We start from the raw sequence: 24567 nt of genomic DNA, 5'->3' as shown, positions 1-24567 counted from the left end.
CTGTACCTTATGGTTACCATTTTATTAGAGCACAAGGATACAAAGCAGAACCAGAAAAGAGTAGAGACACAAGGGCAGGGTCTGGGAGAGGTCCATGTGTGATGATTCTGGGCATCCTCTCCCCGTGGAGTCATGGATGGTGTTTCCTCCTTCCATTCGTGGTGTGGGAGTTGACAGTATTGCCAACTAGGAAGTTCACCCAAGCCTTTGCTGTCCAGAGATTTTATTTGGGCTCAGTCACATACTGCCTGCATGACTGACCGGTAGTCTCCAGCCCTCCTGAAGATTTGGTCCAATATCTGTAGCCTCCATTTTCTCCCTGGGTCAGAACTTAGACACGGCTTTCCAAAGCTCTTAATCATAAATTACTGGCCAGTTCCCAAAGACCCCAGACAAATTTCTTTACTACCCGAGAGCTGTGCTTCATCTGCTTTGAGAAAGTAGATTTGCTATCTCTCCTGTGCTGTGGTTCACTCTCACCAGCTCTGTGATCCTGGGCAGCAAACCCAACACTCATCTGGGCCTCGTGTCTTCACTTAGGAGTGAACTGATTGACCAGATGACCTCTGAGGTCTCGCCTGCTTTGGGGGTTTTGGAACTCTTCCAAATAGTGCTTGAGGGAAGGAAAGGCAGGGAAATGCTGTTCTGGGTAGAGAAGCCCAAGTTTGCAGCTACTGACATGGGAGAGCTGGGTGCTCATTCAGCTAGGGCTGAGTCCAGTGCTGCCTACCTGAATGCACTTGTGAACAGAAAACAAACAATACCAATTTTCCTGGGGGCTGGAAGGAAAGTCTGCTCCTTGTGCAAAGGGCTTCTGCCATAGCTGGAGAGACTAGGAATTTTTAGTATCCTTTAATTAGGAAATTAAAAATTAATGATGATCTAATCTCTCTGGTGTTCTTTTAGACTTTCACTTTCTGTTTTCCCTGGTATATGACCTCATCTACATGATGAAATGCATATGGTTTATCTTTTATTTATCTATTTTTAATTTTAAAATTAATTATTAAATTTTTGTATCTGATTTGTTAAACATTTTATTAATAATATATGTATATAAATATTTTTTGTTTAAAGCATTTAGCTTTACAGAGAAATATATTTGGGATTTCCAGGACAATACATATTTTATGCATTTTAAATCATGCTATAGAAGAAACTGAAATGAAGGTCAAATACATTTAAAGAAGTTTTTTAAAAGAAAATTATATTAATATAAGAAAAAAAATTTATGATTTTTTAAAATTGAAGTTTGATTGACCTACAGCACTATGTTAGATCTAGATGTACAACATAGTGATTCGATATAGCCGTACATTACGAAGTGATGACCATGAAATGTGTACACTTAGATGGGATAATGCAGCACATAGAAGCAATCTTATCAGTTCCATCCCAATCTTATGTTTTCTGAAGAGGTGGATACAGTGACAGGATGGACGGACAGCTGATTATTTCTGGATAGAAATCAGTGTAACAAATTGAATTTTAAAAGAAAGAAATCAAGGAAGAAGACAAGCTGCTTTCTCAAGTGCAGACCTCCATCCAAGCCTTGGCCCTGAGTTTGTTTTTTTAATTGAAGTATAGCTGATGTACGGTAATATGCACAGGTGTATAATATAGTGATTCACAATTTTTAAAGTATATACTCCCTTTATAGTTACTATAAAATATTGGCTATATTCCCTGTGTTGTCCCATATATCCTTGTAGCTTACTTTATACATATTAGTTTGTACTCCTTAATCTCCCACCAGTATCTTGCCCCTCCCCACCTCCCACTGATAACCACTAGTTTGTTCTCTCTGTGAGTCTGTTTCTTTTATGTTACATTCACTAGTTTGTTGTATTTATTAGATTCCACATATAAGTGATGTCATTTGTATTTGTATTTCTCTGTCTGACTTGTGTCACTTAGCATAATGCCCTCCAAGTCCATCCATGCTGCTGCAAAGGCAAAATTTCTTTTTTATGACTGAAGAATATTGCATTGTGTATATATACTACATCTTCTTTATCCATTCATCTGTTGATGGACACTCACGTTGCTTCCGTGTCTTGGCAATTGTAAGTAATGCTGCAATGAACATTGGAGTACATGTGTCTTTTCCAATTGGTGTTTTTGTTTTTTTCAGATATATACCCAAGAGTGAAATTGCTGGGTCATTCTATTAGAGTAGTTCTATTTTTAGTTTTTTGAAAAACTTCCATACTTTTTTCCACAGTGGTTGCACCAATCTGTATTCCCACCAGCAGTGTATGAGGGTTCCCTTTTCTCCACATCCTCGCCAACATTTGTTAGTTGTGTTCTTTTCGGTGATGGCCATTCTGACATGTGTGAGGGGATATCTCATTGTGGTTTTGATTTGCATTTCTCTGGTAATTAGTGATGTTGAGCATCTTTTCATGTGCCTGTTGGCCATCTGCATTTCCTCTTTGGAAAAATGTTCAGTTCTTCTGCCCATTTTTTATCAGGTTGTTTATTTCTTTGATGTTGAATTCTATGAGCTGTTTATATATGTTGGATATTAACCGCTTATTGGTCATTTCATTTGCAAATATTTTCTCCCATTCAGTAGGTTGTCTTTTCGTTTTGTCAGCGGTTTCCTTTGCTATGCAAAAGCTCTTAAGCTTAATTAGATCCCATTTGTTTATTTTTGCTTTTCTTTCCTTTGCTTTAGGAGACGGATCCAAAAAATACTGCTGCGATTTATGTCAGAGAGTGTTCTGCCTATGCTTTCCTCTGGGAGTTTTATAGTATCTGGTCTTACGTTTAGGTCTTTAATCCATTTTGAGTTTATTTTTGTGTGTGGTGTTAGGGAGTGTTCTAGTTTCATCCTTTTACATGTAGCTGTCCAGTTTTCCCAGCACCACTTATCGAAGAGGCTGTCCTTTCTCCATTGTATATTCTTGCCTCCTTTGTTGTTGATCAGTTGTTGGTCCTGAGTTTTGCAAACATGTACAGACTTGATTTGTCAAAATAGCTGGAGTTGAGCAGCCTCAGGTTGACTGACTGGCCAACCAGACTCACAAGTGAGTGTGAATTAGACCCCAGTTCATGATTTTATAAGGAGAATTCTGCCTGTGGTGGACTGCTCTGTTGATTATTTCCGTGGAACACAGTCCATGAGGGTTGCTGGATTACCGTTAGAGGGTTGGATTCCGAGCCGAGGGATGATCACAGTGGCTAATGTCGTCATGTCATGGCCCCCACTTTTATCTGGAGACAGTAGTCTGCCCCTCAGTAGTCTGTTTACTTGGGGAAAACCCATCGTGTCTGCTGTTGATTTTTCCTGTCCTGACTCCGTGTAGGCCAACCCCTTTGTATTAATCTACCCTTTGTCCTGTCAGCCCCTACCATGCAGTGGGTTAAGTTCTATCAGGAATAAACAGCCAGGATTTACCTTAATGTTTCCCGAGTCTTCCCCAAGAGCTCGCTGGCAGACAGGTCAGGGAGAGTGGCTGCCATTGATGCCGATTTCATCCACTGTGCCTTGCGTTCACTAATTTAACTTTCCAGGGATAAATATCTCCCATTCCTGAATTGCGCTGTTCGCTCAGAGCCTATAAAGACATCTAGGCTACCCTTCTCAAAATTCTCTTTCAACTGATTTATGGTGGACCCAGGGCATCCAATATCTTTTTTCAAGCCCCCCAATTTATTCCAGTTGAGCACCAAGACTAAGCCTCCTGAAATCCTCATTCCCAGGCTGGGTGATCTGCAGATAAACCTTCAGGCCTTGGTGATGTCTTGCAGGTCTCTGAGCAGAGACACGATACCACGGAAGGCTGGTTCACAAAGACGAGTCTATGGGTAGAAAAGTGATGGGATCTTGAGCAAATCAGATATGTAGTGAGGTTATGAGGGCCTGACCGGAGTTGGAAAGGCAGAGAGGAAACTGATGTGTGACATTCCATAAGCCTCTGAAGGAATTAAAGGAATAGGAAGTGAATGTGGGCTCCAGGCAGTGCCACGAGAAAAACACAACAGTTGTAGCTACATTAGTATCATTGACAATGATGAGCACCTGAAGACACAGGTATCCACTTATGAGCCCAGTAAATGAGCAACCCAGATCTGCTTAACTCAATAGTTTTCTGTGCTCCAGAATCCAGAATCTGGATTTGTGTTTTAGAATTGCATATGTGGTACCTTTGGACCTATCAGAGACATCTATGCAAATTTACTGAATAAAATAATCATGGTGTGGTAAGAGGGGAAGGAGAAACGGCAAGTTTTTCTCACATTCTCTACCATCTCTGTATCACCAGACCGGACCATGGCACTGTGGCCAGAGGCATTTCTGCAGCCCTTGCCAGCTGACCTCTGGAAAGACTTACAGGGTCTTAGAGAACATTTATGTGGCAGTTTTATTGCTGCCATCAAAAGTGAATTCCACTTTTGGCCTGCATCCGTTCTTGCTGTCCTAGCGCGTTTAAAAAAACGTGATGTTGATTTGAGAGCATCACATTTGATCCAGTTTCTGATCTTTTTTCCTTGAAATATTCTTAAGCAGTTGCTTTTCTGAAAAGTAGGGTGTTCTGTTCTTAGTGTATACGACATTTGCAGAGTCTTGGTAGGTTGTCTCCTGAATACGTGCCAAATAAATATTTTTTTTTAGAGATAAAGACGTGAGAGATCTTTTGAAGGCGCATCAAAAGATTTGGTGACTGATTGAATAGGAGAATTTTCGTAGAGGAAAAGGAGATAGTTGTCACTATTGGATCTAAGATTTCTGAACTATCTTCTTCAAGAGACATTTTGGATTTGGGATCCCTAAGATTTGCAGGAGTAAAGATGAAAGATTTAAATAATTTTAAAAATCAGATCACTTCTAATATTTGGCTTATATCTTATCTCTGCTCTCTGCCTCAGCACTGTCAAGTGTCTCATGGATTCTCAGGCTGACTTCCTGTCTTTGATGTATTTCAGGAGCCTTTTATTATTAGCATTGGAACTCTTTTCTGTTTCTTTCGGTCCACCCAATTTCTTGTTTATCCCAGCACCGGCATCCTTTGAGGCTCCCTGTCCCTCTGGCCTGGCTCTGGGAGGCCCAGTTAGCTCACACCCCTGACGGTGGGGCCTGCATGAGGCCTGCCCTCTGGCTGTGGGTTTGAAGAGCTGGGGGCTCAAGTGTGCCCTTCTACCCCAAGTTCCCCGACCAGGCTTCGTCAAAGAGTGTTATTCAGGAAGCCTGACTCATTAGCTAATTAATATATTATCTATAATCATAATAATAACCCCTTTTTAAGTATTTGCTTTGCATCTCAGCATCTTTTACTTTTATCATTTACAACCTAGTAAACCAGGTATTACAACCCCCCTTTTTGCAGATCAGAGAACCGAGTCTCAGAGAGGTAATGAAACATGTTAAACGTCTCACATTTGAAATGTGGCAAAGCCATGCATCAAGCCGGGGCTGCCTGGCTCCCCTAGTATACTCTCTCCACTTTTCTCTGCTGCTTTGAGCCAGCAGGTGTCAGGTTGTCTGGTTAGTAACCTGTTACTGCCCATGGTCATGGGGTACAGTGGAAAGATCTCTGGGGTTGAGTCATGGGGTAGACTTGTTATTCTGTTCTGTCGAAAGTGTGCGACTTCTGCAAACCTCGGTCACTTCATCTGCAAAATGGGGATTAATACCTTAAAGGAAAGCTATTGAATAAGGAAATACATATAAAAATTGTTTTTAACTTTTAAGGAGTGATGTAAAATACCTGGTAGTAACAGTAAAAGGAATTGCAGAGCTAATAAGTAGCTGAGCTGGGGCTGAAACTTGGTGTTCAGACTAAACATTGGGTTTTTCCTATTGCATCAGGCTGGGCCAACGTGAGCATTGCCCCGGGGCCACTTTCTTGGCAGACCATAGGTGATAATTTTGTCTGCCTGACAATACTAATTGATTTGGAAGAAGTAACAGTTGTCTTATCTCACTGTCCTCATTATGTTAATGAATTTTTATCATTTACTCAGTCGTGTTGGCATGTCTGTCTGATTTTGTATTTTATACTTCCAGCCGTTGCATGTACTTGAGGCTCTACTTTTCAGTGTCATCACAAGCTCTGACAGATCACCCCTTTCTCTCAGCCCTGGAACCCTTCGGATGGTCAACAGAGATGCTTCACTTCAGACTTATTTCCTTCCCAGATCCAGTAGGGCTGCCAGGAAGGGTGTGTGTGAATTGAGTCTTTGGAGAAGTCTGTCCAGAATCTTGTTTGATGTGTTTCTCCTTCCCGATTGCATCTTGTCTTGTGAGCACAGTGATGCAGGCTATTATTATTTGTTAGCTCCGACTGTGTGTGAGATAATAAGTGTTTTGGCAGAAGCCTTGCTTCAAGGGGTGTGTATCAGTAAAAACTCAGTAACTAAAAGTTTGATTATACTATGAACTGTGCTATTCATGGAGTTCTTTAGGACGCTTTGTTGATTTTAATTGACTATCTAAATATAGACCTTCATCTGAAGCAGTATAGCTCAGGCTTCTGATTTAAACTATCTCAGGTCCTTTCCTAGTGATGCCATTCACTAGCTCGGTGTCCCTGAGCAAGCTGCTTAGCCTTTTTCATCAAATAATGGGAATAAGAATAGTCCCTACCTCACAGGGCTATTATCCAGATCACATGATTGAAGCCCTTAGAGCAGTCCTTGGCATGCCTTACCCACCCAGCGGACACATGCTACAGTCAATACATCTGCAAAATTTTAGTTTGCTTTCAAATCTCCTTTGGAATTGATGTTATTTCTCATCTGGACTCTTTTCAGTCACCAATATGTTTATCTTTTATAACTGTAGAATTAGAAAAAAGTTTTTAAACGATCTCTGTGTTTTTTACCCTTGGGTTATACCTTCTGAAATAAGAGTCAAGTTTAATACGAATATGTTCCTATATAAAAAAAGAAAAAGGTCAGGTCTAAGAGAGTAGGACCCAGTGGGAATTTTCATAACTTCATTGTCTTATCAATCATTCACTCTGGGCAGGAATGCCGCCCTCTGATGCTTGCCTGTGTGTGTGCATGTACACACGCACACACACATACACACACACACCCTCATTCCCCTACCTGGCTAACTTTATCTGCCTCGTTGAAATGTAAGTAGTGTGACTTGACTTAGCTTGTGCATTTCTTTAGGAATCTTTTCCTAATACAAATTCAGGAATCCCTAAAACTGTACCCATATCTCCAAGGTGTTATCACAGTGTTGGTGCACATGCCCTCCAGGGCAGGAGACACATTTCATCCCAGCCTCGCCCTTGGCACGAGGAGGCACTTAGACAGTGCATGCTGGGTAAGCAAATGCACATACAATTTTTGTTTTAAATTTTTATCCTTTCTAAAGTGCAAATAAATGTAAAGTAGGCAGAGCAGCATTTCAATTACATTAACTTGAACAGTTATAAGGGAACAACAGCTAGTGTGGTCAGAACCAGCAGAGAGATTTTGAGACTAACAAGGGGGAGATAGGAGGAATGGTCGACTCTACCTATTCTCTGGGATACCCACCCCCAAATACGACTAAGAGATTTTTACATTTGCTAGAATCAGTTGAACTGAATTGAAAACACTATTGATTTTTAAGTGTGGAATAACCTTCAGACTAAGAAAAACAATTATAGTCTTTGAATCCAATTATTAATGTATCATTGTAAATAGCTCCACCCCCACCCCACCCCACCCCCCCAACATTCTTTCCATTTCTTTGAAATTGTAGCATATGTTTCCATTTGTATAGTGAATGCAGTCAGAAACATTACATTATTTCCTATTTGAATTGATGTTTCCTATGAAATCTGTCTTGACTGCGTTTTACATTCGTTTAGCTGGTTCCCAGCCAGCTATATGAGAACTAGGGAGTTTGTTAGAAATCCTTATTTCTAGGCCCTGTCCTTGGAGACCAGGATTCAGCAGGTCTGAAGACAGGCCCAGACATGGGCATTTTTAAGTACTTTGAGGATTCTGATAGGCTGCTGGACTTAGGGACCACTGGGACATTTTTCTAATTTTAAGGCACATACATTTCTAGAGTATTTTTTGGTCCACTTTAGTAGTCAAGTGAAGGCACTTAAGAAAGGCCTTATAACCATAAACAAAGCAAATTGCTCTAATTGCTGTGAGATGCAAAGCAAATAATTTCACATATGCTGTATAATCTGTCTTATACCTTCACATTCTTTTAACATGGGTTTTAGTCCAGGGGAAGAAACAGTTTTTTCCCTGAAAGGGCCAATGTAATTATGGTTATGTATACTGTAAGCTTCAAGTAATTATGGAGCACTCCATTCTTGTACCATATTCTGAGCAAATTACCGGCCTCTGATCAATAAAATTTCTTTTTAAGCATCTGTAAATTGAATCCAAGAAATGAAAATTCCAATCAAAGTTCAGCCATAGCTAATTATATTAAATCTTCTGAAAAATATCAGTGTTACTGAGAATGTAGATGTCCTATTAATGTACCTGGCATACTTATTTTAATATATGAAATGAGTTACTTTCCATTATTCTTCCTTTTTTTTTCTTTCAACAAAAGACACACAATATTTTATGTCTAATCACACTACTAACCAAAGACACAGTGGGGACATTACTGTACTTTCATTTAGTAATTCTAATAGGATTTATTGTTTTTTTTCCTTTTCTCTTTTACACACTCACAGCTTTCTCTAAGGAATTCTAAATACGAAAGTTGTTTACTCATGACATAGTAATAATCTAAAGAAATTAATCCTGTTGATTATCATTATGATGTGCGATTCCACTTTTTCTGGAAATGCTGGGGGTTTTTCTGTTTTCTGTTTTTTTTCTGTTCCTCTTGTTTTATTTTTTCCTTGGCCACACTGCACAGCATGTGGAACTTCCCCAACCAGGGATCGAACACATGCCCCCTGCCGTGGAAACACAGAGTCTTAACCACTGGACCACCAGGGAAGTCCCATATTTTTTAAAAATATGAACTGTATGGGTAATTGTCTCTCTCAAAACTTTAAACCTTAAGAGAAATCACGTCAAAAGAAACAAGAATCGTCCAGATATCAGCCCCCCAACAAGTCAGAACTGTTTCTTTTTCCTTGTTCCATTTCTGTTCTTCTCCATACATTATTTTTACATAGTTGTAATCACGTTATAGGTACAGTGTCTTCTGCTTATTTTGCCACTTAGCCTTAATTGCATTGTTTTTATGTTGCCACATAGTTTTCTAATTATTTTAAATGTCTGTGTAATATTATATAGGCTGGTTGTACCATTGTACTCTTGGACTTTCCAGTATTCTTGAATGTTCACGTGATTTACAACATTATAAAATGGAGTTTCATTGTTAACAAACCTATGCTTCAAATGAGTGAGAGTGCATGTTTTGACCTTGGATCTAGGGTATAAATCTTCTGATTACATGGACCATTTGAACAGATAACTTCCTCATGGAGCTGAAATATTTGTTATACCTACTTGTGCCTGTGAGTAAGCATGGCTCTGTAATCAGTGTGACACGTCATCCCAGGCTCATTGGTTTTCTACTTTCCGCCATATCTTATGAAATACCAGTTTGGTTTCTGTATTCATGTGACCTGGAAGTCAGGAGCTGAGTACTAGGATGCTGAATGAATTGCACAGGTGGAGTCAGACCTTTAGAAGTCCTCACAGAGGATGGTTCCCTCATTCTTCCCTATAATCTCTCTAATTAAGCATATAACATATTAGTTCAAAGAAATTCAACAGAGTTCTGAGTTTTGCTATGGTGGTGACTCTAATCCTCGTTTTGTTTTGTTTCGAAAGAGCAAATTATTTCCAAATTTATTTCAGTTTCCTTTTGGGGATGGGGGCCACCTGGCTTGGTTGGACCCTAAGCAAGTGTTTGCTCTTTTCTTGAGTACCTAAGCAATTGGTAACAGTTCATTAGGTTGGGTGTTCACAGAATATTTGCTCTGTACCCCAAAATTCTTGATCACCGATAGCAAACAAAAATAGTGTCTTAGGAACTCACAGCAGCCTGAATTTTTCATGTTAAATTTCACCATCATTTTTCATGATAATGGATTCCTTTCATCTGATCTATCATGGAAGTACAAAGGCTACCAATAGACAGATGAGAAGTCTGACTGACTTAAGCATGTTTTGAATTGAGGTCGCCATCAGTTCAAGGGGATTTTGGGGGAAGAAACGGGAATTTTGAAGATCTGACTATACGGTATTAACAAAAGGCTTTCCCTCTGCAGTAAGGCCACCAAACGGAAGTAGTCTTTGTTATGCAGGATGTGATTAATATTACCTCATCATTTAATTTTAGAACTTCTAAAATAAAGTTGCTTGCATCAGTTCAAGGCTGGTTTGAAACCAGAGAGTGCCTACTTTTTCTTTTTTTTAATTAGAGAAGAGATATGTGATTACTAAAAGTTTGGAAAATAATGAACTGAAAGAAGTCTCCCACAGTATCTTTTCCTTTACCAAAACCTCTGCTAATATTTTTCTTATGTGCTTTTTTTTCTTTACAGTTTTTTAACCCTGTTTTACATATAATCTGAATCTGATCTATTTCACATAACACTACTTCGTGTGCTTTTCTCCCGCAGTGTTTACAATCTTCCTGTCAGTTGTAATCTGTCTAGTCTGTCCTTCTGATGTTCCGTAATGTTCCTGTTCATGCTTCCTCCTATTATTGGGCATTTAGAATGCTGAATTGTCTGTCCCGTACACAGTGATGGTTATCAGAACGCTGGCCCACACACCATGTTAATAGTGATCATACAAGTCAGGGAGGTAACCTGATCCTGCTGTGATTTAACTTTCTCAACCAGTATTGTGCATTTTTTACTGAATTCCTTTCTGCCTGTTTCCTTTTGTTTTGGGTTTTGTTTTGAGGGGGTCTTTTCAGAGGAAAGGGAGCTGGTCATGAGCCACTTCACAGGTGGGTGTTTTTGTCTTTCTTTCCTTAGTGGTGAAAGTGGTGCTGGAAAGACCGTGGCTGCCAAATACATCATGAGCTACATCTCCAGGGTGTCTGGAGGGGGCCCCAAAGTCCAGGTGAGCTGGTGCTAGGGCCCATTGTGAGACTTTGCGCTGTGTGAAAGTAAGAGGCTCCATTTGCTGTTTAAAAAAGAATTTTTCTTCCACAGGGAAGACGTTGGTTTTATAACCAAGAAACTTGAAATATGCAGAGAAACAGCATGTTATGGGCTGGAGATGCCTAATATGTAATGAGTATTATATACAATCAATGAAAAGGTCACAAATCCAGAAGTAAAACAAAGGGCACGAGAGCCATCTCATAGAAAAGGAAATATAAATGACTCTTAAAACATGAACATATGCGCACCCCCATGATAATAAGAGAAATACAAATTAAAATTACATTGAAAAACTATTTCTTAACTGTCAAAATGGCAACAATTTTGTAGTATTTTAAACACTCTGCTGGTAAAAACATAGGGGTGTAGACTCTCTAACACATTACTGGTAGGAACATGAACTAGTACACTGCTGTGGAGGGCATTTCGGCAATATTTTTCAAATCTATAAGCATACACCCTTTGACTCATCAATTCTGCTTGGGAGAATTTAACCTTTAGGTGTCCTGAAATGTATACAAAATGATAACATGTGTAAAGATCTTTGATGTGACATTTTTTGATGATGGAGAAGACTGGAGATAGATGCTCATCAGTTGGTGATATAATTTATGGGGAAATAATTTATGGTTCATAATAGACTAGAATATTAGACAGCCATAAAAAAAATGAAGCTTCAGGTACTGATGGGGACTGATCTTCAAGCTATATCATGAATTGCAAAAAGCAAAGTTCAGAATATTGCCTATAATGTGCTACCACTTGAGAAAAAGGAGAACATATATTTATAGTATTTACATTTGTTTGCATATGTATAGCATAGCTCTAGAGCGATACATAAGAAATTGATAATAGTGATTTCTCCAGGGAGGAAACTGGGAGACTGGGGGAGGGGCATCTGTCCATGTAGAACCTCGCAAACCTTTTATTTTTATGTTACTTTATTTTTTTGATAGGTAAGAGATGGATTTATTTAGAGAGAGAACACATTCCATAGGCAGAATGCGGTCTGTCTTAGAAAGTGAGAGTGGCTGCGAACCTTTCATTTTCTGAACGATGTGAATAAATCTCCAATTCAAAAAATTTACAAAGATTTTAAAATGGAGAAAGGAAAGGAAGGAGGAAGGATTAGAGCATTAGCGGGAAACATTAGGAAAGGGGGGAAACCCAGAGAACGAGGACACAGGAGAGGGAGAAAGAAAAGGGGGGATTATAGTATGGGCAGAGAAGGGGCAGGTTCAAGAGGACAGTATGAAGAAAGCAGTAGATGCAGCCTTTTCTGTCTTGAGTTTTACTCGTTGTGGTAGTGGAATCAGCATCAGCAGGACTGGTGAAGCGCCCCACCCCCACCCCCAGAGAGTAGTGGAGGATGGCTATGGGGGCTAAGGTCCACAGGGGGCTGCCCAAACTCACACTGCTCATCACTGGCACAGACTGCTGGGAACTTTTATTATTATTATTATTATTAGAAATCATGATGCAAGGTAGATTTCACCCTAAAGATTAATTTTTTAGTTAGGATCATTTAATGTGATGTTATTGCCATAGTCAGCTGTAGACTTTAAAAAGACACATCGAGGGCTTCCCTGGTGGCGCAGTGGTTGGGAGTCCGCCTGCCGATGCGGGGGACACGGGTTCGTGCCCCGGTCCGGGGGGATCCCACGTGCCGTGGAGCGGCTGGGCCCGTGAGCCATGGCCGCTGAGCCTGCGCGTCTGGAGCCTGTGCTCCGCAGCGGGAGAGGCCGCGGCGGTGGGACGCCCGCGTACCGCAAAAAAAAAAAAAAAAAAAAGACACATCGAAATTCTGTTTATTATGGCTCTGTCTACTAAATCAATAGTGCTCCATCCTGTCCTGGGGGATCAGAAAGCTTAAGGCGGAGGCCAGTATTCCTTACACAGAGTAAAAGGGTCTTAGAGTGGCCTCCTCTACCAAATGAAAGGAAGAGCTAGAGCAGCACCATCCAGTAGAAAGATGGTGCATGTCACATGCATAATTTAAAATTGAATAGTTACAGTAAAAAAAAAGTAAAAAGCATATGAAATTAACTTTTAAAATCTATTTTATTTAACCCAATATATCCCCATATTATTTCAGCATCTAATTACTAATCAATTAATGAGCTATTTTACATTCCTTTGTGTCCTAAATCTTTGGAATCCAGTGTGTGTTCTACACTTACAGCACATCTCGGTTGGGACTGGCCATGTGGCATGGGCTCAGCAGCTTCCATGTTGGACAGTGGGTAGAGCCCTAGGACTTAGGTTGATATGGTACAGTCCACTTGCTTTTATCCATTTGTGTGATCATCCCCTATCCGTAGAGGATGGATATGGAGCCAGGAATCCAGGATGCTCTTTTGTGTATGGGCTGCTTCTTTAATTCACTCTTTCTCTTTTCCCCCTATATGCTTACCACATGCCACAAAATTCTGTTGGACATCTTGATAGTTGATGGAGGGATGGATGGATACATGCATAAAGATTCCCAGTTACAAAGACAATAATTAAAGAAGGAAAGAGACAAGGAAGGGTCTTTCTTTTGTTCTGTCCCTACAAGAAGTTGAGTGTTGATAAATGGTGTAGGCAGGCCTGGCCATCAGACAACAAGTATGAAAGATTAATGAAGACCCACAAAGTCAAAATTAATTTTTCAAAGAAAAGCAAATTTTGTATAAATCCATGAGTTTTTAAAGGAGAAGGATGCTTAGAAGTATCTTTCTAAGCTTTGAAACCGACTTCATGGTGGGACCATCCATGATTTACTCTTCCTTCCATTGCTAACGACGTGCGCCTGGTTGATGGAATTCCAGTTCTCAGTCCTCTTCTGAATGTCCAGGCGGTGGCAGAGGAGCACTTTGGCTGTTACATAGTTAGTAGTTAGTGCCTTCATCTAGTCCTGTTTGCTGCAGGCGACGACCTAGTGGCCAGACTGCAGACGTTTCATGTTGATTTTTCTCTTCCTGTTTTCCTATGAGGACAAGGATACAGAGCTCTTGGCTTGAAATTAGTCAGTAGCTAAAGAGCACAAGCCAGAGACTTGTTATTTCTGGAACATGTTTAACCATAGCATGTGAATAATTAGAAGTACAAGGAATGACTCACTTGTTCAAAATCCTCTCCAACATCAACTCCTATCTGTTGAGCTGTCTTTGCCCATGGGGTGTTCTGTACTTTTCAGTCAGACATCAAATTGGGGTGTATGAAAACCAAATTCTTCCCCTCCAGTAGGCCAGGAATTGTTCCACACAATCCAGTGTCGGCCCTTGTTGCTCAAGTGGGAAAGAACTGGCAAAACCCGCAGCACTGGGGAGCTGGTTCGAAATGCAGACTCTCGGGCCCCACCTCAGGCCTACTGAATCAGCATCTGCATTGTAATGAGATTCCCAGGTGATTCACACACATGAAAGTTCGGGAAGCACAAGACTGTGTCCGCAGCTTTGTTTGGGGAGGAGAAACTGTTTCATTTCCCTCAAGGTGCCTCTCACTTGCAGTGAAGAGAGGGAGTGCGGGATGCAGTAGGTGGGGAGAGAAGTTGAGTAGAACAGGAGTAGTGACAGTAAAGCCTCCGGTCAGAGCGCAAGGAGATGCCCCGTCCACAGGGAGCACGGGATGAAGGTGCAGCATCCGATCTGGAAACCCAGTCCGGGAACGTTTGCAGATCCTGATTTACGGTGGTACCCTGGCTCTACAGAATCCTGCGTCAAGACAAGGGAGCTGGAAGGCATGACCACACAAACAGGGTTAGGTCTGTCAAGAGGAAAGAGTAAATCTTCCAGAAATCCCAGGGACTTGGATTTGAGGCCTCTCACCTTCACCACATTCAGAAACCATGTCCTTGGGAAAGTCTGGCTTTACATCGTGGAGTAGGTGTTCGCATCTTCCTAACCTGTGGTCTTTTTGCTGTGACAGCACGTCAAGGACATCATCCTACAGTCCAACCCGCTGCTGGAGGCCTTCGGGAATGCCAAGACGGTCCGGAACAACAACTCCAGCCGATTTGTGAGTTTCTTTCCTATGATAGAGAATGTCACCTGATTGATGATGTTGACATTCCTGATTTAAGTCCTGTGACCCCGAGGAAATAGGGGGTTTTCACACATCATCAGGAGGCCGCCTTTTCAATCTTTTCCTCATTTTCTCTAGCGGCGAGCTGCCAGGCTTCAATTTGCCCTTTGACTCAAGTTATTTTGGGGCCTTGGGGAGGTCAATAAGATAATTTTTGAAACCAGTTCTCAATTTGAGGTGCCTTTCTAAGGGAAATGGAAGTGTCAGCTTTGGTCTTGGAGGAGTTTGCTTTGGGCCCTGGAGAAGAAGCCTTCTTTCCCTGACAAAGAACTGAGGAGACTAGATCCCAGGTCTTGTCGCCTTGCTTTGCTTCATAGAACTTGGTCTGTGGACCCTGAAGGAAGCACTTTGATCCGGCACCCTGGAAAGAAACTTCCTCCTCTCTGTCAGCCAGAGGGAGCCGTCGGCTTCCCCCACCCCTCCTGGCTTTGTGTGTGCGTTTTTTGCATGTTCATGGGACATAATGGCATCTGAAAGTGACTGGACTTAGCCTACAGATTCCTCCTAACTTACCCAAGGGAATGAAAATATCAGGCGAATGCCTGCATGCCTATTGAGACGTTTTTCTGAGTGTCTCCCGAGGGGGTAAATTAGAAGGCTGGCAAGGACGAACGTGAATATATGCCCCTTGACAAAAAACCACATTTACAAAGAAATGAATGTGTGCTCGGTAGCTTTGATTTATGTAGATTTTGTATCTTATCTCAACCATAGATTATGTCTGGCAGTAAAGCATTTAGGGAGCCATCTGTGAGGTGGATTCTGGACCATTTTAAAATAAATAAGTGAGAATTTTGGAGAAAAACGGTTTCTTTTTTACCCTTCTGTTTTGGAAGGAAGCTTCCATTTCCAAGAGAATTCTTGCTCAGTTCTCATGCAGTAATTGTTAAGCTCCCTGGTGAGTTTTATCTGTCAGAATTATCCTCACTTTCCTCGCTGTTTAATATTTTGCGAACTACTCATTTGTTCATCTCTCATGTTTCTGCTCAATGCCAGTTGTCCATCTCAATCTGCCTTGTAAAGATGGACTTGACCAAATTGAACTCTCTAGCTACCCATCCCCCTTCTTTTGCCTTCCTTAGAGAGCAGGAAGATAACCGTATCAATATTTTCCTTGATATTTCCAATATAAATTATTTTTTATCCTTGGACAAGGAGGCTACAGCAGTCAGTTTTTGTAAAGCAAAACAAAAATACCCAGCATTTATTATTTTCCTGATTACAGAATTTTGTACAACCCTGATGGAAAGATGGGAGAACTGTACGGAAAGGCAGTTCTCTCTCTCATACACACACGCACATGCACACGTGCACACACGTAGTGGAGTCTGGTGGGGCATCAAAAGATGTTCTCATTAATAATAAGAGAAATGTAAATTAAAACCATATATCATTTTCTGTCTCTCAGATCATGAAACGTTAAGGAGAAAAGACGCTATTGGTTGAAGACTGACACCTCCCAGGAGAGCGATTTGGCAATTCTTATCAAAGTTTAAAAGACTCATTGTCTTTGACCCAACAATACTTTTAGGGTATAATATCCACGTTTCCTGTTAATAATGATTTATTTTAAAAGATATCCATAATGTTAAATCTTTTTTAAAAGGTTACAAAACAATATCTATAATATGGTCCTATTTATTTTAAGATGCACATTTATATAAAGCATAATTAAGGTGTCTGCAAATCCACGTTTGAATATCCTATTACAGTGATTAGTAGGAGGTAGAAGTGGCATCGGGGTGGGATTATGGGTAATTTCACTTAAAATGGATATGTAGTGTGAATTATAAAAATTCATCTATTTCCACTTATAAATCTTTCCAAGTTTTAAGAACTACATTATGAAATATTTCAAATACTATTTTAAAATAATACAATGAACATTGGGGTACCCAGTACCTAACTTAAGAAATAGAACATTACCAAGAGTTGAGGTTTCTTTTCATTGACTAATGGAAATATCATATCCTTCTTTATACAGTTTCCTCTTTCCCCCAGGCTGCTTTACAACAAAACTAAACTTTTTGCTCTCTCCTAAGGGATTTTGCCTTTTATATTACAATTTTGAGTTGTGTATAAGCATTTCTGTTACATTAGAACAGTGATTCTCAAACTTGGCCACATATAAAAAACACCCAGGCTTTTTACAGCTACTCCTGTCTGGGTGCCAGTCCCTAGCGACTGACTTACTTGTCTGGGGTGGCATCAGGAAGCACTTCTTTTTCTTTCTTTCTTTTTTCAAATTTAATTTAATTTTAACATTTATTTATTTGGTTGCACTGGGTCTTAGTTGCAGCAGGCAGGCTCCTTAGTCGTGGCTTGCTGGCTCCTTAGTTGCAGTACGTGGGCTCCTTAGTTGTAGCATGCGAACTCGTAGTTGCAGCATGTGAACTCTTAGTTGTGGCATGCATGTGGGATCTAGTTCCCTGACCAAGGATCGGACCCGGGCCCCCTGCTTTGGGAGTGCAGAGTCTTATCCGCTGCGCCACCAGGGAAGTCCCCCTAGGGCAGCATTTCTTAAAGGCTCCACAGGTCTTTCTAACATGTAGCCAAGGTTGTGAACCATTTCCAGAAGGACTTGAGAGTTTGCCGTTTACCACATCTGCCCTTCCTGGATTTGATGTCCTGTTTTGTTTCATTTCCATCCCCAGGTTGACGGGGAATGGCAGTGGGGTGGTAGGGTTGTACACAGATGGGCACTGAGTTATTCCCTTCAGAACATGGCCAAAGGGAAAGATGGCGAAGGACGGCCACGGTAGGAAGCAGAGGGGTCTTGTTAGCAGACTTTTCTCGTGAACCACCGTAATTCGGGATAGCTGCGGTTTGTGGTGCTTCTGGATGTTTATTTTCGGGTTTATTTTTGGGAGAGGAAGGAGTCAGCAGAGTAAAACAACTAGACAGACGATGGCTTTCCTTTGTAGCCTTTTTGATACCTGGAATTGGCGAATACCTTAGCAGGAACACAGCAGGTACTAGGTGCTGTCGGCAGCAGGAAAAACACGCAGCAGGCTTTTCTTCTCCTTAGTGAGTTTATGGTTCTAGTTGGAGACTTGCTGCTTGGCAGGCTTCGGCCCTGAGATGGGGGGGTTTCATCAGCATACACGTTTTAAAAATATTAAATGTGAATGCAGTTAGGCTGGGCATGCTCTCCAGTCTGACCCTAGGCCACACCACTCCCTAAAATCCACATTTTCATCTTTTTCTTCATTTATATTTGCCCTCTTGGACCTTCCTGAGGACTGGAGAGAAACTAGATTGTAGTGGGGAAAATAATCATTTACTTAACAATCTGGACACCTTTTTCAGCTGCTCTCCAGGGTTTTATTCTCTTTTGTTCCCTATTAGCAGTAATTTAAAAGGAAGTATTAACAACAGTAGCAAAAATCCCCACACCCATAACTAGCTGGAAAGGGCTTATAACCAAGTGTTTTTATTTTACATAAGCATATTAGATGCTCCAGAGGTAAAAGGGGATTGCTTTTGCTCAAAGCCATTAAAGTAAGTCTGCCCAAGGGAAAATTTGCTTCCTCTGAAAGAGGCAGATAGAGTTCACTCTTGTTAGATCAAGGGGACCATGTGACTTTCTGTCCTATTCTTCACAGCTTCCGGTTTAGCAGGCAAGCACCTACTGGGGGAAAATGGGAAGGGATATAGTGAGCGTATCCTTATTTAGTCAGGTTAGAATGATAGATTCTCTCTCTCAATACAGAATTGTGTGATTGGACAAAGGCATGGGGTATTGTCTGATAGGAAATGGTGAGGAAGTCTAGACCAGAACTGGGAGTAATTCAGCACATATCTTTCATTAATGAATTTCCTTGAATTATATGCTATATCCAAAGCCTGTTTGGAACATCGTGTTTTTGTTCACCAACCATTGAAGGAAATCCCTAATTTTCTTGCAGGGAAAATACTTTGAAATCCAGTTCAGTCCCGGTGGGGAACCAGATGGTGGAAAGATCTCCAACTTCCTTCTGGAAAAATCTAGGGTGGTGATGAGGAACCCCGGAGAGCGGAATTTTCACATATTTTACCAGGTTTTCCTTTATATTATTTCTTGCCTACTTCCTTATTCCTTCTTCACATTTAAAATTTTCTTCTCTCAGTCCTCAGGTTTAGACAGTCTAGTCTGGCAAGCCCAGGAGTCTTTATTGCCGTAGGTTGTGTACGTCTGTGTGCAAAAGAATTGTGAGAATGCCCTTACCTGCAAGGACAATAAGTTCTAGTTGGGATGAGAAGACAAAAATTTCCCTAGAGTGAAATAATCAGGAAAGTGTCGGCACACTTCAGAACAAAAGTAGGAATGTTTTATTCTTTGCCCAATAGGAATTCACAAGGGGAGACTTGGCTGGGATGGTAAGGAGAGCCATTAAGGAGGCACAGGATAGCATCAAGGGGACATTGACTCAGGCAAGTCAGGTGGCCTGAACAAAGCAGGGGTGGGAGGGAGGGGGGGACGGGGGAGGAGTAGGCTAATGTATGAATCAGGCCCCAGCTGGTCTGCAAGGGCAGAGGTCTCCAAAAGGTGAACTGTTGGACAGAAGGCTTGAAATAGACTTGGGCTCTTTCATGCCAGGTCAAAAAGTTTTGTCTTAGACTGTCAGAAGCCATGGAGAATTTGGTGCTAGAACAGTACGCCGGCTGCTTTGAACTTGTGTTCCAGGCTTCAGCAGTCATTTGCCTTGACTATTTTTAAAATGTTTTTAAGTATTTAAAAAATTTAATGATACCATACACAATTTTTTTTTTTTTTTTTTTTTTTTTTGCGGTACACGGGCCTCTCACTGCTGTGGCCTCTCCCGTTGCGGAGCCCAGGCTCCGGACGCGCAGGCTCAGCGGCCATGGCTCACGGGCCCAGCCGCTCTGCGGCATGTGGGATCTTCCCGGACCGGGGCACGGACCCATGTCCCCTGCATCGGCAGGTGGACTCTCAACCACTGCGCCACCAGGGAAGCCCCCACACACACAATTTTTTAATGTATGGATTTATGTATTAATACTTCATATATCAGGGATCCACGTTAGATTTTCTTTGAAGAATTGGCCTGCAGTGTTTTTTTAATTTATTTTTTGTTATAATTCGAAGCTCATTGGATTGGAAGGCAGTTACGCTGTGTTGGTAGCTCACATTCAGTCTTTTCAATTACATAGACATGTTAGGTGATGGCAAATAATTCTTCTGGTTGGCATCTGTTGGTTGAAAGCATACATAAATGACCAAAAGCTTCTGTTAATTCAGTAATGTTTTTAATTAAATCAGTCAAAGCAACATGTACAGATGTTTGAAAAGTAATTTCATGCGTCACACACATACTGTATTATTAATTGAGCACCAGACAGAAGTTCATACACCTTTTAATAAATGGCAGCCCCATGCCTCTCCAGATTCCTCTTCCTACAGGTTGGAAATCCCCAGATTAGTGACTGGGGATGTGATGAGATCAGGGGAAGACAGAGTTCCCGATTCTGACATAGAAGTAAAAGTCGAAGCTGTGAAATAGGGGAGACTCCTGTGGGAGTGAGTGTGGAGAGAAAACCATGCCCATATAGGACTTGGGGACCTGGGGACCACCTATAGGATGAGGAGGCATTGAGGAACCAGGGAAGTAGTCAGAGGATGAAAGCCAAGATTCTGCAGTGTCACCAAAGCCAGAGGGAGCTCGGTGGAGGGGAGTGTGGGCCAGGATCCCATGTTCAGAGCTTTGCGGGGAAGGATGGGGCAAGGGCCTGGGAATCAAGAAAGGCCTGGTGGCCTCAGCCACTGGAAAGTAGCCATGAGGGTTATTTCATCAGAATGGCGATGGCAAGAAAGAAGCCAGATGAGGAGGTAGGTTCTGTAGCTTGAAGGATCTCAGGGAAAGGGGCAAGGAAAAGCTTCTAGGGGAGGCAAAGCGCAGCCATGTGTTTGTAGATGGGAGAGAATTAAAGAAAGGGGTGTTTGAAGATTGGGAGCTACATACTATGGGGAGGAGACTGAGAAAGAGGTGGGGGAAGTTCTTCCTTAGACACCCCGCCCACCCCCCAAAAAAAGAAAAATACAGCCAGAAGGAAGAAAGGAAGAGAGTGGTGCAAAAAGATTTTGAGGATTTAGGGGAAAAAACTCAGGGAACCTGATGTCGTCAAATGACCTAGAGCTTCTCGGTCATGGAGATGAGGTTCCCTATTTTAAGGGTGTGGAGCCGGGATGACATGAGGAACTTGACCAGGATGGAGGAGAGTGGATGGGGGCTAACTCCTGCCACCTGGGAGCCAGTGGTGGCTGGCACTGGCTTGCATGGGCTGTTCGCATCTCTCCCTTCAGGGACATTTGTTGGTAGTTTGGTCATGGTAGGAGGATTCACACCATGAAAGTCAGCAAACTACAACTCTAGTCCCCACCCCCAGCTCAAGAATGGGTAGTTGAACATTTTCCAGCACACCTAAAAGGGTCTTGCTCACAGCTAAGGCAAATACCAGAGATAGAACAGAAAGCCAAGGGACAGGACACCAGCATGGGGGACCTGAGGCTGTTCTTGAACATGCACCCTGCCCTGAGAAGCAGGGAGGGTCCAGCTGTACTTTAAAAAGCCATGTGCAAGTTGAGCAGGAACAAAGTCATTGTAATCTGGCTTGCTTTCCACTTTTCCAAGGGATCTCACCAGTGTGACCGTGCAGTTCCCGTTATCGGACAAGGGAAAATTCTCAGCTCTTGCAGGTCTAATCAGAGTTAAGAATTAGAATTTGCAAAGATGATTTGGGGCTACTACACAGAGAGCAGATATGCTGAAGCCCCTCCACATTTTTGCGACCGGACCACCCATCCGTTTGGGAAGCAGGGATAGAAAGTCTCATCGCCTGGGCTCCGGGGCTGGTGGTGACAGGAACCGTGCGGTACCTTCTATTGCTTTCTGGGCCACTCCACGCACACGCCACTTTCTCTTGCTCCAGCTCATCGAGGGCGCCTCCGCAGAGCAGAAGCACGGCCTGGGCATCACCACCATGGATTATTATTACTACCTGAGCCTCTCGGGGTCCTTCACGGTGGATGGCATTGACGACAGGAAGGAGTTTCAGGAAACTCTGGTAAGTGCTGGCGCGGGGCAGCTCTTCAGACCGGGCATTGCCTATGGCAGAAAGGGCAGGGGAGGTTAGCAAAGCAAAGAACAGCCCGATATTCCCACCTCATGCTGCTGGAAGCACTCTATTTTCTGAAACACACTTGTAAACACCCTTAAATAGCCATGTGCCCAGTTGCTGGAGGACTACTTAATGATTTTAAATGGGTAAAAAAAAAAAAAAATTCATCATTACCTGCTGCAGGTGCTCTGATTAACAGATAAAAACTATTGTGGGTAATGCATTTACCATACCTGTTTGCCAACAGCTTATACAGTTGTTGAACTGTTTTCTTACAAAGGCAAAGCAAAAACTGCTCTTATGACCTTAATCAGGTTTAGAAATCTTAGAACACCTTCAGTCTCTTCTCCACCCGCTTTCTCTTCCCCTCTGTATTTATAGGTCAGAAGGAGAGCCTCTACTCCATTCTCTTCACAATTTATGTGTTTTATGGTATAAGGTATAAATCCAGGTAGATTATTGAGGGTTCACATCCTTGGGGAAACGACTTACTAAGTCAATCTAGAACTTTCTGAAGGTGGGCTGTTGACCCATTTAGCCTCAAAGAACTGCATCACCACTGCCCTTTGAGTCGGGTACCAGCCTGCCTCATCCCTCAGCCCAGATCCAGAACCAAGTGGGAGAACTGGCAGTTGGAGGTACAGTTGAGGGGAAGCTGACCTTTGTGCTCGTGTGTCCCGGGTGCCAGGGAGGAAGATGGCATCAAGGGGCCACATGGTCTCAGAGGAGCTGGGAGAAAAAAATGCAAATAGGCCTGCATTGGTCCTAGAGTACAGTTCTCTTAGGATATTGTATCTAAGACTCAGGCATCTCAGCTCCTTTTATTGAATTTAATGGACCTCAGAAACAAGGCTTTTCTAATGATGCTTTTATTTGATCTTCCTGGAGATTTTTTCATCACGATCCTTTTGCAAGTACAATTTATTCTCAGCCCTGCCAGTGAAGAGGAAGATCTATGAGTATTGAGAGTGGCTGGAAAAGGGGCACTGGTGCCCTTGGAGGGAGAGGAGTGGCAACAAGGAGAAAACTAAGGGACGAAAACAGACTTGTTGACCATGCAGCTGCTGCTCCATCTGAGTGTGTTTCCTCCAGAGCTCTCTCGCCCTTATTCCTGGAGGATTACACGTTCTCTGTGTAAAGACGGAACTGCCTTTCCAGCACCATGTTGAGACTTGAATGTGTGAGGGGGCGTTGGTCAGTGAAAATGTCAGGGACTTCCTGCTGCCATCGCAGACTCAGCCAAGTGCAACTGCACACGCAGTTTGGCGTCTTTCTGATGTGCTTCTATAGCTGGGGACACACTTGTCTGGATCGCTTCTCTCTTCTTTTCCAGCACGCGATGAACGTGATTGGGATCTTCGCGGAGGAGCAGACGCTGGTGCTGCAGATAGTGGCGGGAATTCTCCACCTGGGAAACATTAGCTTCAAGGAAGTTGGCAACTACGCGGCCGTGGAGAGTGAAGAGTGTGAGTGGTGTGGGCACCCAGTTGCCAAATGAGGGGACGCAGTTGTTTAGTTCCGATCAGAAGTTACACACCACTTTCCTTTGCTCTGGGTTTTTTGGTGAGAGAGGCTGAGAACCCTTAGGTGTCCTGCCGTGGCAGAGCTTAACGGCCTCATGGGAGTCTGTGCCTCTTCTGTACACTCACACTATGGACCATTAATGAGATTGTTTCCGTTTATGATTAACTTTGGGGAAGTCTGGCAGAACTTCACATATAGGTTTAAAAATAAAGTGATACTTTAATGAAGATTAGTAAGATTTGTCTCCTACTAAAAATCTTTTCTGTAACTGCTCGTTAGGGTTGATATTCACCTAAAGGTTCTAGAGAGCATCACAGGCTGTATATAAATAAGAAAAACTCATGTGTATAAGTTGCCCCATGGATTGCATTAGACCGGGCTTCTGAAAACAGGAAAAAAAAAAATGGACCCTGACTGTTGTGTTGGTATTGCTGGTGACGGCTTTTAATGTCCTCTCCGTAGCAGTCAGAGCCTGAAGACCTGAATGATCACTTTTACTCTTTGAGAAGAAATGAGGTGCAAAAGAGGCACGTTACTAGTTCTATGTGCTCCGCTGTGCCACAGCCGCCGTGGCATGTGACTTTAGCCTCGTAGGCATCAGTTGGCTTTCCAGGCTGCTCTCAGAACCCACACATCCTTTAACCACCCAGGGAGACGTTTCTTCCTTTCTCAGCATTCTTCAAAGACGGTAAATTTAGATGCCTAGTAATAAATAGTATCCTACTCATTGCTGACAGTGCAGTAAGGCTCTTTCCATTCCAAATAAGGTTCTTTTTTATATTTTTGTTTTCTTTGGTGA

The 24567-nt window shown here is 42.2% G+C and overlaps 1 protein-coding gene across 1 annotated transcript in view; it reads left to right on the top strand.

The window, feature by feature from the left end:
* Positions 1-24567, top strand: part of MYO1E (myosin IE) — a 204914-nt gene that overhangs the window by 110071 nt on the left and 70276 nt on the right. The window contains exons 5-9 of the mRNA XM_060151140.1: positions 10929-11016; positions 14970-15059; positions 19034-19165; positions 22056-22190; positions 23578-23710. Of these exons, the coding sequence (XP_060007123.1) occupies positions 10929-11016; positions 14970-15059; positions 19034-19165; positions 22056-22190; positions 23578-23710 (578 nt within the window). The remainder of the gene's footprint in view (positions 1-10928; positions 11017-14969; positions 15060-19033; positions 19166-22055; positions 22191-23577; positions 23711-24567) is intronic.

The sequence above is a fragment of the Lagenorhynchus albirostris genome, chromosome 1 (genome assembly GCF_949774975.1).
Source record: "Lagenorhynchus albirostris chromosome 1, mLagAlb1.1, whole genome shotgun sequence".
Taxonomy (NCBI): Eukaryota; Metazoa; Chordata; class Mammalia; order Artiodactyla; family Delphinidae; genus Lagenorhynchus; species Lagenorhynchus albirostris.
Note: the sequence above shows the minus strand (reverse complement) of the source record. Positions and strands in the feature narration are given on the sequence as shown.